This window comes from Pteropus alecto, unplaced genomic scaffold (assembly GCF_000325575.1).
Source record: "Pteropus alecto unplaced genomic scaffold, ASM32557v1 scaffold778, whole genome shotgun sequence".
NCBI classification, from domain to species: domain Eukaryota; kingdom Metazoa; phylum Chordata; class Mammalia; order Chiroptera; family Pteropodidae; genus Pteropus; species Pteropus alecto.
In genome coordinates, this window is record NW_006441062.1 from 774,168 (window position 1) to 790,144 (window position 15,977).

General features: G+C 35.2%; 1 protein-coding gene and 1 pseudogene across 1 annotated transcript in view; one reads left to right on the forward strand and one right to left on the reverse strand.

Moving 5' to 3' along the window:
- Positions 1 to 33: 33 nt before the first annotated feature.
- Positions 34 to 15,977, forward strand: part of KIF21A (kinesin family member 21A) — a 132,189-nt gene continuing 116,245 nt past the window's right edge. Inside the window, 1 exon segment of the mRNA XM_015594359.2 lies at positions 34 to 299. Within this exon segment, the coding sequence (XP_015449845.1) occupies positions 256 to 299 (44 nt within the window). The 5' untranslated portion in view covers positions 34 to 255.
- LOC112484897 lies at positions 13,258 to 13,371 on the reverse strand (annotated as a pseudogene).

Consider the following 15,977-nt stretch of genomic DNA (forward strand, 5'->3'; position numbering starts at 1 on the left):
TCCCCGCCCCAGATCGTGTGGGGGGTGAGCGGGGGAGAAGGGGCGGACGCCCGCCAGCCGTGAATCACCTCCTCCTCCTCCTGCTCTGCGTCGCCGCCACCTTTCCATTCAGTCGCCCAACATGGCTGGAGCGCGGCGGAGGTGAGCCGGCCGCCCCCTGCCGCTCCAGTCTCCTGTGCCTGAGCCCGCAGACCCGGGGGCGCCTCAGTTCCGCGGTGCAGTAGCCCAGGGGCCCGGCTGTCGCCCGCCGCCAGCATGTGGGGCGCCCCGGACGAGAGCTCCGTGCGGGTGGCTGTCAGGTGAGGACGGACGCAGCGGCAGCGGGCGGGCTGCGGGCTGAGGGCGCGGCGAGGACCTGCTCTGGTCCCGGGCACCGGCCGCCGCGGTGCGGAGACCCGAGGGACTGCCTGGCGGGGGGCTAGTGGCTGTGGAAACTGAGTCAGCGGGTCCCCGCCAGCCTGGCGCGCGCGGCCGGACGCTGCCGGGGAGACCCCCGCCGTCCTCGCGCCGACCGCGTTTGCAGGTGGCCGGCGGCTACGCGGCGCCAGGTACCCAGGGCGCCCTGACCCCTCTGGGATGAAAGCCGTCGCCGCCCGCTCCCTCTGGGTCCGGCACCCGGGAGCAATCGCCTCAGCTTTGACTGCCTTGGGCGATCGCCTGTCCGGTTTAGCCCGGAGGAGCTGCCTCTCTGCTGGGTTGTAGTGCGTTTTATTTAGAGTGTCTGTCATACGTGTACATGCAACCCCGGCCTTCTGAGGCAGGAGACAAAGCATCAGACTGACAGCGTTTCCACCCGCAGGTTCTAGATGTCTGTGCAAATGGAAGTCTCGTTAAGCATCACTGCGGAGTGGATAGCACAAGGACGTGGGTATAGATAACACATCCGGCCTCTTAGGCGTTGGAATGGGAATTATATTTAAGATAAAATTCACTGGTGATAGGTCCGTAGAAAGAAGAAAACTCTTCAGTAAGTGGAAGGGTTAAATGCGTGACTGGGCGAAACATCCTGAGGTTAAGCAAGGGTGGATACAATATAAAATCATACGTGCCTGGGTGTGAGTTTGGAAATACTGGATACATCAAAATTTAATTTTGGTCAATGACATATACACGAGTATTGAATGTAGTTTAGACTGTTTTGATACATGTCAAGGAGCAAAGCTCTGACAGTTGCTCATGGAAAATTGCAACATCATCACTGAAACAGTAATGAAGCATTCATGGTAGAATAAATGTGTTGCTTTTACAGAGTGGATAGTCTACAACTGTGAATTCGCTTCTCTTTATGAATACTTTAAGGGTTATAAAAATAATCTGTATTCCTAGAAATTATTTTAAAAAATCCTCTGCTCTTGTGGTCTTTCTGGAAAGATTTTTTTGAAAATCCTATCCTGTCAGCATTTCTATAGTTATAATAGTGACAGATCTTGGTTAGGATAGAAACGACAGTTTTAGATATACTTTGTATCTTTAATCAATTTAAGGAATATAATTAATTTTAAAGATATTTTTTCATTTCCTTTACAGACCAGGAAATGACCACCCATGGAGGTGACAGTTTTATGACTGTTTAGAATCACCTGTTATAAAGCTTTAGAAATTTTAATTTGGCCTTCCTGGTTATTCTAGGGCTACTTATACAATTGTTGGATTAATTTGTTTCTCCTATTTACTGGTACTATGTCTCTTCTGGCCTTTTAATACTTATTGATGATGTTACCATGGTGGAGAAAGGGGAAGAAAAAAAGACAGGAAATGCAGTAAGAGGCAGTTTTTTTACACAAGAGCATAAAATATTAATGGAAACATAAAATTCAGCATTGAGAGAACCAATTTTTAGAGATTTAAGATTTTTATCTGTGAATTTTCTAGACCATCATAGGGCAGTTAATTGGCCATGCTATTAAATCTGATGCTGGTTGTAATGGAAGAGAGCAGAGCCATGGCTCTCCTTAAAATGACATTGATAGATAAATAACATATTTGGTTTTGATATACATGTTAGCGCTTTTTAAGTGAGTAAGTGTGAGTGTGATTGTTGGGGAAAGGCTTTATAAAAGTTTCCCAGAACTTAGTTACATTTTGAAGATCTATTTTTTTTTTTTTTATTACATATGTTGAATAGATTCACTCCCTAAACTTATTTTACATAGGATAAAAATAGCTTATATGGCACTTTGGTACTTATAAAGTGCTTGGACATATATTTTCATTCATGAAAAATACTTATTGAACATATATCCCCATCTTTGTTATCCAGAGTTCTGAGTTAAAAATAACAATAATTGTTAGACACATACCATGTGCCAGAGTCTGTGCTTTGTGTTAAGATGTTTTCTGTCTTGTGAAATCTCATTTCTTCCTTCTAACATTCTTTGACTTGGGTCCTGTTATTATTATGGCCATTTTACAGATGAAATAGAAAGATTAAGTAACCTGCCCAAAGATAAACTGGTAGCAAATGGCAGAACAACAGTTCCAACCCAGACAGCTTGACTCTATAGCCCAGATTCTTAATCATTAAACCTACATAGGTGAGAGGCTAGAACGTGCTTTGCAAAGCTTTACTTAGCGTAAGGTCATTTGCCTCAACCTGGTTCTGTGCTAGTTTAGTTACAAATGAATGGTTTTGACTGGTTATTCATGCCTAGATTTTGCTAGAAAATGTAGAGCTCAGAAAGAGAGAACCCGAACTTAGAGCTAAAATATTTCCTCAGAGTCTTTAATCTTTCCAGTGTCCTCTGGTTCTACCCTTCAGTTTGTGATAGGCTACATCAGCAGGGTAAATAAATCAACACATAGAACACAAATCAGCAGAGCATTTGACCAGCTTTCTCCCTTCGATAAATAATGTAATAACAGGTAATAATAGAGAGTTGACTCTACTTGTATAAATGTACAAAGCATCCTAGAGGTTCTTGCGTTTTATTAGATACAGAGACTTAGTATGTTATTAGTATGTTAAAGCTGATGACTCTATTTAGGCTTTTCAAAATAAGTGCATGTGTCAAATAAAGCTTTGGGGAAAAGAAGTTAAACAGAAAGTTTCTCATTTAGGGAGAATATTTTTTATTCGTTTTCCAAAAATGCCTTTTGAGGGAGTAGATCTTAGGGGTTCTGCAGGGTATCTTTCATTGTGGTAGATATAGATTCAGATCACAGCTGCATTGCCTGACGCCATGTTGCTGTTGAGCACTTGAATTATGTATTGATTAATGCTACTGAGGAACTAAATTTTAAATTTTATCTAACCTTAATTAATTTAATTTTAAATTAAAAAACTCAACCTTGATTTAGTTTTTGGAAAACTTTTAAGTATGCTTGGAACAACTTAGTTATGTGGATCTACTTTTTAACTGTAAAGTTTATGAAATCTAAATACAGATAAAGTATTTCTGATGAACAGTGTCCCAATTGACATGTGTTTTAAGCGAAATATATATTGGATTTCAAAAACTTAGTAAGAAAAAAGAATGTAAGTATGTCAATAATGTTTGTGCTGATTACATGTTAAAATGACAATATTTGATATATTGTTAAATAAAATTTTATTAAGATTAATTTTATCTATTTAATTTTCCTTTTTAAAAACGTGGCTACCAAAAATTTAAAAATAGATAGTGCTGTTCTATAAATTAAAAAAGATGAGAAGGAAGTATAGAATAAAACTCTTCCCAGCCACCCGGTCATAGACTGACCTCATGTGTAGATCAAGAAAATACCAAAATATCAGTTGTTTGTTTTTGAGTGGTTGTATATATATACACAAACACATATGTACATGTAAAATTTGATTTAACAGCAACATTTTTCCCCCCTCCGGGTGCATAGATGTAGAAAGTTACTGGTTATGGACTCCACATGGTAACTGATTCTAAATCTAAGACATTATGAAATGTGTCCTTTTCCTTTCCCTGTCGTAATTCCCACGTAACATTTAAAACTTTTTTTCTTTTTCAAGAAGTTTAGCTTGCTAAATATGTCAAGAGCTAGACAAAAATGGAAATACAGAAAGGACCATTGTGTTTTTATGTCATTGTCTGTGTGGTTGTAAGCTAAGATTTCTTTGCTTGGTGTTGGCAGAGAACAGTACATATCCTTGACAGTTTGGATTAGTGTGTAATGTTGTCTAATTTGCTGTGTTTTCCCCTTACTGCAGCACTTTTAAGAAGTAGCATTGCTTAGCAGGCTTAAGGGTTGAATGGACAGTCAAAAGCTCTGTTTTAGGTCTATTACTGGCACTGATTTGCCATGTGACCTCCCTGAACTTTTCTTCTTCCTCATGCTGAGGTGGCAATGTAAAGGTATTAAGGATTGTAAAAACTTTCCATAACTCGGTCTATTAAATAGGTGATGTTTTTTGTTGTTAGTCAAACTGTTGACACAAATGGTGCCTTTATATTGACAGAAAAGAGCTATTTTACCATTTCAAACTTGAATTTTCCAACAATGTTTACTTTGAGTACTCTTGTTACTAAAGAGGGAACATTTAGGCTTTTGTGGTCTCTTTGTTTTATTCTGGTTATAATACAAATGTACGGTACTTTATTTAATCTACATTAAGACCCTATGAGGTAAGCTGAACAGATATTATCCCTATTACACAAATGAAAAAATGAGTCTCAAGGATACTATGTGTACTGTTCAAGGTTTCTCAGCCACCAAGTACCAGAATTGGAACTCAAACTCAGGTTTCTGAAATCTATTTCTGAGTTCTTAAACATATTTGCCTGTGTTTTAAAAACATTTTCTGTACTAATTTCAATGCAATAAGGATCTTTAAGCTGCAACACAAATATAATATGAGATAAATTATTCGAAGCAATTTAATCTTTAGAAAATGTAGAGGTAGATAAACAAGGCTCTTAGAAATATTTACTTTATAGAAATAGATGATTATTTGGTGTTTGGTCATTTGTTTATTTCTTCCTTCATGGAACAAATATTTATTAAGTGCCTGCTATGTGCTGGATGCTTTCTTACCGCAGAAGATACACAATACACATGACAGACATGGTCTCTTCTTTCATAGAGCCTAGACCTTGCAATATGAGCCTCTTCAAATGCACAAACTATGCTGGAACTAACGCAAAATATAGTCGACAGCACAAACTAGACATGAAAGACAATCGTTGCAGTTTAATTTTTATTTCTACCTTATTTTTTCAATAGTATTTTTTTTAGTTCATGCATTCCTCAAGAACAGTGATTTAAAAAATGAAAACTGTGTTGTTTCCAAACATATTTCATACAAAAATGGAACTCCGAAGCCTATGCATTAGAAGGGCCTAATTTATATCATGTCCTACTTGATATTAACATACATGCCCTACTTGTATGTCTTTATATTTGGATCAGGAAGTAAGGGAAAAAAAAGAGAGGAGACTAAAAACGAGCAAATTATTTGAGTTGAATGATAATGAAATTATTTTATTTATTAAATATGAATTGATATATTTTCTTCAGGTTTATTAAGTTTATAAAGTGTGGTAGACCTGTTTGTTATTTAGAACTCCATGGAAGTTCAGGTTTTGTATCCAATTATTCCTACCCCTTGAGCTCTTACCATCTTACCTGCTAATTAGTTAATATTTTGATGCATGATTATGGGGTAGTGAATGATGCACTAGAAATTCCAGTTTAGTGAACCAATGAAAGCAGAAATTATCTTGGCAGTTAATTCCATAATCTGCCCAATTTTTCAGTTCTCATTCATTTCTCCTCAAAGAAGTAAACTTGGAATTTTCATATTATGGATGTTTTCCTTCAAGACAAGTTACAACTCACCTATGTGACTCTGACTTAAAAATGGTTGTTTTCTGTCAACATTAGACATGAGCTTTATCTGAGTTTCAAATCAGGAAGAAAAACACGTCAATGAAAATGCATACCAAATAATACAAAGTATTTGTAGGCAGTGTATCATTAGAATACTTTTATTCAAAATAAAACGAATAGATTTGTTATTTTCAATGCTTCTCTCTGGAAAGTGGATTTTGTGGATTCCGTTTTTCAACTTGGTTTTCCAGTGGATTAACTATTTAATCTTCTCAGAGTGTTAAAATAGTTTTCCTGTGGCTCAGGCTTTATTTGAAGCAAATGACAACCAAGCCAAAGGGGCAGTTTTTATGACACCTTACAATTATTATCAGGTCTTTCTGAATATTTAAGAATTATACTTGAGGTTCCTTTGTCCTTGTTTTTTGAAATTATTAGACATTTTATATATTGGACATAATTTTTAGTATTTCTGTAATTATTGACAAAATAGATTTTAAAATTTGAAAGGGATCTCGAAGGGACTAGCTGGTTGAAACCCTTTTTAAAAAACAGTTGAGTTAGTAGAGGCCTAGAAAAGTTGAGAGAATTGCTTAAGGACTCAAAACTAGCAGCTCAAATGTTCTTTGTGCTGTGGATTTTCTAGGACTTTATGTTTTGCTGGCAGACATCCCAGAAATAAAATAAATTTTAAAAACTACAGAGTTAATCCCTTAAGCACTCCTTATAAAAGTTTAATTTGACATTTAGATGAGTTTCCCCACTCTCAGTGCCCATTATTTTGACTTTATGATTCCCTCAATTCTAGAAACTACCAGTGATTCTGAAAAGTACTTCTCAGAGGTAGAAAGAGAGGGACACCTGGACTAGAAATTGAGGTCTATATTTTGAGGTTTCTGGTATATTCAAATGTGAATAAAGGCCAGAACTGGCTTATAAAAATAATAGACAATTTTCAGCATTTACATGTAACATATTAATGCTTTAATAGCAACTACAAAAGAACAACGTGTGTATGGTTTAATTCTGAAAGAATTTAAACATGTAAATAGGAGGATTTTGTGAATGCTAGGCCTAGCACGCATGGCCTTCTCCTCCGCTCACCTTGGTTCTTATAACTCTTTTTCTTGCTCCTACAGAATGGGAGGATTATACCATATTTCAGTAATAATGGTGGCAGCACTACAAAGGAGATGACTGGAGGGTCAGACTGAAGTAGAGGTCGGGCGGGATCAGATGGGATGGGGTGAATTGCATTTATTGGGATCTGGAATTGGAGATGGAAGTAGAAATCTGAGTGGTTTATTACTTTACTAGATAGGTGATTTCTCAACTTTTAAATGACATCTCAGTTCTTCTCATTCTTATTTTAGAATAAAGAATACAACACGGTTTGAGTATAATAGAGGCCCATCATCAAAAAAGAATCCTAAATCCCACCTCTACGCAAAACCTTTCTAGACTGTTCCCATGCAGAGAAATTTCTGCCTTTTGGGGTTATCAACATTCTTTATATCAGGGGTCCCCAACCCCCAAGCCATGGACCAGTATGGGTCTGTGGCCTGTTAGAAACCGGGCTGCACAGCAGGAGGTGAGTGGCAGGCCAGCAAGTGAAACTTCATCTGTATTTGCAGCGGCTCTCCAGCACTAACATCACCACTTCAGCTCCACCTCAGATCATTAGGCGTTATATCCGCATAGGAGCACCGGTCCCTGGTGACAAAAAAGGTTGAGGACTACTGCTTTACATGATTCTTTTCTGTATCCCTCTAAAATCCCAGTTGGAGAGATATACACAATGTGTGATTTTCACCGTTTGGCTTGAAATGTTCCCCAGACTCAGAGAATATTTAATGCTTTTTTTTTTAAAGAAGGTGCTAGTATATTGACAGCATTATTACAATAGAATATTTGAAGGACGTTGGGGTTATTGAATTGAAATAAGCAGATATCTACAAATCTAGATTTAAAGGAAGGTCATTCAGGATTTAACCCCAAGGTCAATTGACTGCCTCCATCCACTTCTTGAGTAAGAGCAAGAAACCAAGAAAATTGTTCAAACTTGGTTTTGGAGAGTGGGCATCATGAACACACCTGGGAGCTAAATCAAGGTCAGCTTAAGGTTTCTTCCTTTCTCTTTGAATCTCTTAGTTTTTGAAAGTGGATTTGGAATTATTCTCAACTTTGGGAAGGTGTGTCTGTCACTTAGGCATGACAACTCTCTAAATATGATGATTTGTATTTTTTTCAGAGTAGATATTCATGTTCTTTGACACAGCTACATAGTCATTTTGGAACTGTCCTAAATAAAAGACTGTTTCTTTCAGCAAGCAGGAACAAGAAACCTTGGAGAGGACCAAGCTATAGTTAATTATTAGAATGTGTATGTCGATCACATACTAACGAGGCACAGAGCATCTCTACCTTCATTTATATTCCTTCTAATCTTATTTATATGTTTAGATAAAAAATTATTTATTACATAATTATCGAATGTCCACTGTGTACTGGTATCACAGAAGTTGTAGTCATTAAAGCAATTGGAAGCGAGCGATATAATAGGTGAACATTGGATAGTTAGAATAGTGTTTTGGTCTGGACTCTTACCAATGATAAACTTGGCTTTGAGTAGGATTTATCCCCTTACCTCAGTGGATTCAGGAAAGGATTAAAAGAGACAACCATATGAAAACATTGGGAAACGATTTTTACACGAACAGAGGCAATATTATTAGAGATGATTTTGATGTAACCAATAACAGGCACATTAGTTATACTCCAAACTCTAGCAGTTAGATTAGTCATTCTCTAATGTGTAACCTATAACTTGAATTTTAAAGTGCTTATTATAGATATTTGTATCTGATTTTTGCTTTTTGAATCTTTTACTTGTACCACTATAAATGAAACAAAAATATGTATAAATACTTCCAAAAACTTTACCTTTCATAGTCTTCTACTTTTTTTGTTATGTAAATCACATACCATCCTGCTCTACCTTACCAAATTCCTTTTTCTATAGTGTGGTAAAATCCACTATTTTTATTCCTATCTTTCTTTTTCCATGAAGACTTTCAGTTGGTATGGTTTTCTGTGTTTTGTAAAGTAAATGCCATGTACTTTGCGAGATCAAGAGTAAGTACTGAGTTGTATTTTCCACTAGTTGTTTAACCTCTGGTAAGAGATTGTGATTAAATTGGTTAGTAAAAATGTGAAGTTTCCTTCTGCATTGGTTTGCACCATATTTTTTAAAATGTTGCTAATGATTTCCTTGCCTCCTCTCATCAACTTTGGAGATAACACACTAAACCAGGCTGTAGATTAAAGAGAGCTGTAAGGAGTAAATTGAATAAAAAGACCAAAAATAATAATAACAGAATTTAAAAAATAAATTTACATTTTTTGTAAAAGTTTTCTTTTGGCACCCAGAGTTGATGGGGCAGTGTACCTGCAGTATTCATTGATAGAGCTATGTGAAGACTTAGCTGAAAGCACTTTAAAAGAAGATTGGTACTTAGAAGCAGGAAATAGATCTTTTAAGCCAAGTCTGATCATCTCAAAACCAGCTTTTAATTTTGTAAGTTATTTTTATTTGATTTTTTTATATTATTGAAATAATGTAATCACATTAGAAAAAGTATTTGAGAAAAGATGGGAAAAATAATCAGAGTTTGCCACCCTTATATAATTAATATTAGCATTTTGGTATATATGATTATATATTTTTAGTCTGTTTTCATATGTGTACCTACATTTTTTAAAATTGTTATAATTGTATATACTTTTATAGCCTAACATTTACCACTTTAGAGTGTAGCATACAAATTTTTCCACATCTTTATATTAAAAAAGGATATTTTGAGTAACATGCTAAATATTATACATCATCTACTTTATTTTAATAGTTCAATACAATATATATTAAATTTCATATAACTTAATTGACAAGTCTTTATTGTCTAATAACAACATTAATTTCATTTTTCTAAGAGTTGTGCTGTCTTATGGTTCTCGGCAACGTTTTCATTTCCACTGATGAGCACAGACCTTACAAATGACTATTTCCTGGAACTGAAGTTTCTACATAAGATACATTTTTTTCTCTCAACAAGCAGGAAGTTTCTACATAAGATATATTTTTTTCTCTCAACAAGCAGGAAGGTCAGGCTGTAGTTAATTATTATGATGTGGTATGTCGATCACTAGTTGTTGAGGGGCAGGATAGTACTGTTCACCCATAATATATGATTAAATGTTATAGTACTGAGGATGCTTTTCAGAAAAAGATATATTGATTTGTAATTTTATCTTTTCAGCTATAGTTATAGCAAGATATAATATATTAAGATAATACGGACATTTGCTCAACACAATATTCTAAGCTACTGATGGTAAACCAAACATAGGTCCATAACCATGCCATAGTTGATGCATTTCTAAGGTGTTTATTTTTTTTGTGTTCACCTCAGTTCACCACAAAACACTTATGTTTGAGTGGCCTGTTGATCACTTAGTCTGCATTTGTTCTACCCTAAAATGGGAGTTGTCAACTACTGATTAAAGTTAAGATTACAGATTTCATTCCTCATTATTTGGCCTGTCATTTAAGGTTCCTTAATCCAAATGTAATATGTATGACATTTTCAAGTCTCCATTTAGGCAATATAATATGATGCTTTTGAATTTTAGTTTGCCAACTTGGCCTTAAGTTGGCAACAAATTCTCTGTCCTTGATTATGTTCTTATCTATTTTGTTACATAAGTGTAATTGTACCTTCTATTACCTTTGTAGCAGATTCGATTCTTGTCTGAGTTATAGAGTTTTAGTTATCTTTGTTTCTTAATTTTGTATTAACTTGGTATAACTTGTCATAATTTTTCATTTATCTTGTTCCGGTGTTCTATGACTGCAGCTCTCAACATAAAATAACTTAAAGACTTGATGATTTTGCACTTTTAAATTTGAGCATGTTTTGACATCAATTTTGTGGTCTCATTTAATGTTTCAATATTAGGATTCCACCTCATTCTGTTTAAAAATAGACATAAAGAAATTATGTGTTATTGAGTGTAGTGGGCATTCATAATCTGTAATTCCAGTTGATTTCAGTGTAATGCTAATAAGGATATGATTATGAGTTTGATCCCTGGATGGACTTTTTAGCTTTTCTGCTTTTTAATGTAACCTTTACAATCATAACAAATACTGATATTCTAAAGCCAACAGCTGAATATTAGGGAAGATGAATCAGTACAAATTGGTTAACACTGGCAAAAAGAATCTCTCATCATGTTCCAGAATTTTTATCCCCTTTATTTGATGATTATAAAATGAAAATATTTTTATATTCAAAGTTACAGGGGTCTCCATAAGAGAAAATAAAACCTGCCTTATTATGTTTGTTGTAATAAATAAGATAATGTATATAAAACTCTTATTATACTGTTACTTAATAAATGGTTTGTAAAGAGTAGTTGCTACTATCATTTTATTACTATTATTTTCCTCTGCTTAGTATTTCTGGGTTTCTGGGTCATTCCTAAATAAAGTCACTAGTAAATCAGAGAAGTGTTGTTTGCCCCACTAGGCCATTATTCTGAAATTTGTTTTGCTGCTCCAAATTTATATGCCTATGTTTTTAGGGTCATAGCTTTTCCTGTAACTTCTTATTTTATTTGTCCAGACTTGGCCTCTGTCTTGGTTTCCTGATATATATTTCGTTCCCTATATCTTGAAGACAAATCCATTAGAGTAAGTGAAATTATTGAAAGCCCCTATTTGTGGAGGGGGAAACTTGTCCCCTTTTTCCCAACTGCTGTCTCCTTCAACCCATGTGAGCCACTCAGAACTGGAAGGTGCCACCAGATTGAATTCACTTGTACACATGTGCTGGCACTGATTGAGTCTGGTCACTTCTGGACCTTACTTCATTTCCACATCATCCAGGTCTCCGACCAGGCTTGTTGTCCAGCTTTCTCCCTCAGCCCATGCTAGCTTGGAGACCTCAGTATGTTTTGAGATAGATTTCACCCGAGATCAAGAAGGTGTGGTTTTATTATGGGATTGACATAAAATCCACTGAGGAGCTGATGAATTTGACCAATATGGCTTAAAATACATTAATGTTAATAAACGAAATAAATTGATATTTGTTTATTAATATCAGTTGCTGAAAAAGATTCTCAGCTTGTCCCTATGACACTTTGGTCAAATCTGATATATTGAGTTTGCCAACAAATTTGAAGCTTTGAGTTCTCATCTATAGTTCTCTTGATTGTCATTTTGAAATGGAAAATTTTGGTCACTCCCGAACTGTGTCTATCTTTGCATTAGTATGAAAATGGTCCTGCTGTGGCCATACAATATATGCACAGTGATGGATTGACATCTCAATTTTGATAAAGCAGCCCATAGTTTGTGTATTGGGCTAGGCGAGGCCACTGGTACACACTCTGCAATTGCTCAGTTTGAGACTGGCCCATCTAGGTGAGCTGGCCATTGCTTTTTCTCATAGCACCTTCACTGACAATGAGATGAGATAGAAAAGAAGACAAATATATGAAAAGGTAAAAGGCACTGATTTTTTTTATTTTTTGTCTCTGCTATACTTTTATTTATTTTTTAAAATTTTTTTTTCAATTATAGTTGACTCACAATATTATATTAATTTCAGGTGTACTTCATGGTGATTAGACATTTATATAACTTGTGAAGTGATCACCCTAATAAATCTAGTATCCATCTGACACCATACATAGTTGTTACAATATTATCGACTATATTCCCTATGCTATACTTTACAAATTGTGATTACCAATTTGTACTTCTAAATCTCTTCCCCTTTTTCACCCATTTCCCCAACCTCTCTACATCTGGCAACCATAAAAATGCTCTCTGTATCTATGAGTTTGTTTCTATTTTGTCTGTTTGTTTATTTTGTTCTTTCAAGTCACATATAAATGAAATCATATGGCACTTGTCTTTGTCTCACTTACTCCACTCAGCACAATACCCTGTAGGGGTCCATCCATGTTGTTGTAGATGTTAAGATCTCATTCTTTTTTATAGATGAGTAATATCCCATTGTATATATGTACCACCTCTTCTTTATCCATTCAACCATTGATGGGCACCCAGATTGCTTCCATATCTTGGCTATTGTATATAATGCTGCGATGAAAATATAGATGAACATGTCCCTTTGAAGTAGTGTTTTGGGTTTCTTCCGATAAGTACCTAGAAGTGGTATTACTGTGTCTTTCTTTGTCTCTTGTTATTGCCTTTGTTTAAATATCTATTTTTGTCTGGTATAAGTATTGCTACTCCAGTTTTCTTTTTTTCCCATTTTCATGAAATATCTTTTTCCATCTCTTTACTTTCAGTCTCTGTGTGTCTTTCCATCTAAGTGAGTCTCTTGCAGGCATATGTAAGGGTCTTGTTTTCTTATCCATTTAGCCACCCTATCTTTTTTTTTTTAAAGCCTATAGCACCCAGTATTCCTAGGTGGTCTCCCATCCAAGTACTAACCAGGCCCAACCCTGCTTAGCTTCTGAGATCAGATGAGATTGAGCGTGTTCAGGGTGGCTGTAGACCACCACCCTATCTTTTGACTGGAACAGTAAAGCCATTTACATGTGAAGTAATTGTTGATAGATAAGTAATTATTGCCATTTTATTATTTATGTTTTTGATCCTTTTTTCTTTTTCTACTTCTTAAACAAGTCCCTTTAATAATTCCTGTAATACTGGTTTGGTGGTGATGAACTTCTTTAGCTTTTTCTTTTTTGGGATCAAGGTCACTGATTCTTAAAGTAAGTAGCCATTCTGGCTCTTGGTAGCCCTGCATTCTAAATTAAAAGCAGCATGGCTCTGTGGCAACAGTGCCATGTCTTATCCATAAACTGCTCTAAGCTGGTTGATATCTTTTTCTAATTTCACATTCTTTATTAATTTTGTCTTTTCCCTTCACTCTATCCCTGCCTTAATTTTAATTATGTTGGCAGCATGGCTTATTGAAAAAAGCATGGACTTTAGAGACACAAAGATTTGAGTTAGAAATTTTAGGACAGTCACTTAACCTTTATGAATCTTAGTGTTCTCATCTGTAAAATGCAGTTAAGACCTATTTACTAAGGTTGTTAAGATTATATGAGTGCTGTAAATGCCTTGTATTTAGAAGTGTTTGGAAAGTGTTAGATTCTTTTTTCTTTTATAGCTTTCCCTCCTTCCTCCTCTTCTTCCTGCCACCTCTTTCCTCTCTCTCCATTCATCTCTATCTCTATAAATCTGTTTTTTTTGTTTGTTTGTTTTTAGGTAAGACTTGTAGTGACTAACCACAATTTCTTTTCTAATCACATCAAGTTAGGAATAATTTCTTTGGTGAGCTCTGTTTTATAAAATTCCACCTTTATCTTGGTTTTGTCTATTTATGGAGATAATAAGAGTACTAATCTCATAGGATTGTCATGAGAAGCAATTGGCATATTTGTAAAGCATTCAGAATAATCTTGGCATATAGCAGTCCTTAATAAATATTTATTGTAGTCATTAACTTCCAAAGATTTATCTTTCTAACAGGGATTCTCTCAAGCCTTCATTTGGGGCCCCTTTTTACAATTTATTTTGTATGTCCCTAATGAAGAAAAGGAATGATGAGGTTATGGGAGAAGTAGGGTTGATAAAAAGATATAAACTTTCAAGTATAAGATAAATATAGACCGAAGATCTAATGGATAACATAGTGACTGTAGTTAATAACACTGTATTGTGTAATTGAGATTTGCCAAGAGAGTAGAACTTAAATGTTCTAGCCAAAAAAAAAAAAAAAAAAAAGGAAAAAAGAAAAAAGTCAAATATGTGAGGTAAAGGATATTTTAATTAACTTGATGAGACTCACAGTGTATATTATATGAAATCATCACGATGTACAGTTTAAATATCTTACAATTTTGTTTGTCAATTATATCGATAATAGCTGAAAAGAAAAATGATAATAGTGCATTTATATTAGATAATATATGACCTCGATATTACCAGCTGAAGTTATCAGCATTGTATTTATATGGTAAAATGGATGTCTTGGTTTGTCTTTCTGAATACACTGAGTTGTGAAAGTCAATATAGAAATAATTATACCTTCTTGATCAGGTTGAATAAAATATTTTTTAAAATCTTGTTCCTCTGTTGGTATGTATACTAACGGTATTACATTCCTTTCCTGTTTATCTTTAAGAACATGGGAATACTTATTGATTTCCAACTGCTTAACCTGGCAGGGTGAGTGACTGACATGTTAATTCTTAAACCTCTTAAATATATTACTTGGTATATCATTAACCTGAGCACACTTCTACTTATACCAACAGAGTTTTTACCAAGACTCCAAAAGTGATTGGAAACACACACACACACACACACACACACACACACACACACACACCCACACCCACACACACCCATTTTATGTATAAGCTCCAAGAGAACCGCTCACTGTTTTCATGCCTAACGTGAAGAAATTGAATTTGATTGAGGTGGCAGAGTTCCTTTGCTAACTTAGAAAAGACATTTGATTAATTTTGTCCTTTTTCTGTAGTTTATATTGTAAATCATTTTGCATATTTTTAATTTTATTACCATGATTAAATAAAAAATAAATTTGTGACTCTTTTTTCTTAAGACCTTACTCAATAATTAGATCTTCCTTGTTTATACAATATTAACTGCTGAAAGCTTTGACTAGATGACTAGTTTTATTTGCATTGAAAAACAAGTTTCTGAGTGATAACAGTATCAACAAACAAATCTGAAACGTCAGTGATCCTGAAAACAAACTTCATTTTTTAAAAAAATATGATAGAAAACAAAATTGATTGAACTGGTAAAATAAATAACCTTTTGTATCCTTCACAAATTGTTTAACTGTGAAATGAAACACTATGAAGACAGAGGAGCTTAGAAAATATGTGATAGAAAGTTAAATGGACTATGGAAGATGACTAAGATAGTCCTACTTGCTCTTCACAAGCAGAAGAATCCTCCTAGCATTAGCTATTAAAATAATGAACACAGTAGTAGCAATAGAGTAATGTAACTGAGTATGAATATCCTTCAAAATCATCAGATTCTCTACCTTCATACTGAAAAAACAGATGCTTATATATTTGAGTTGTTTTCTGTACATTCTGTTGAGAAACATGCT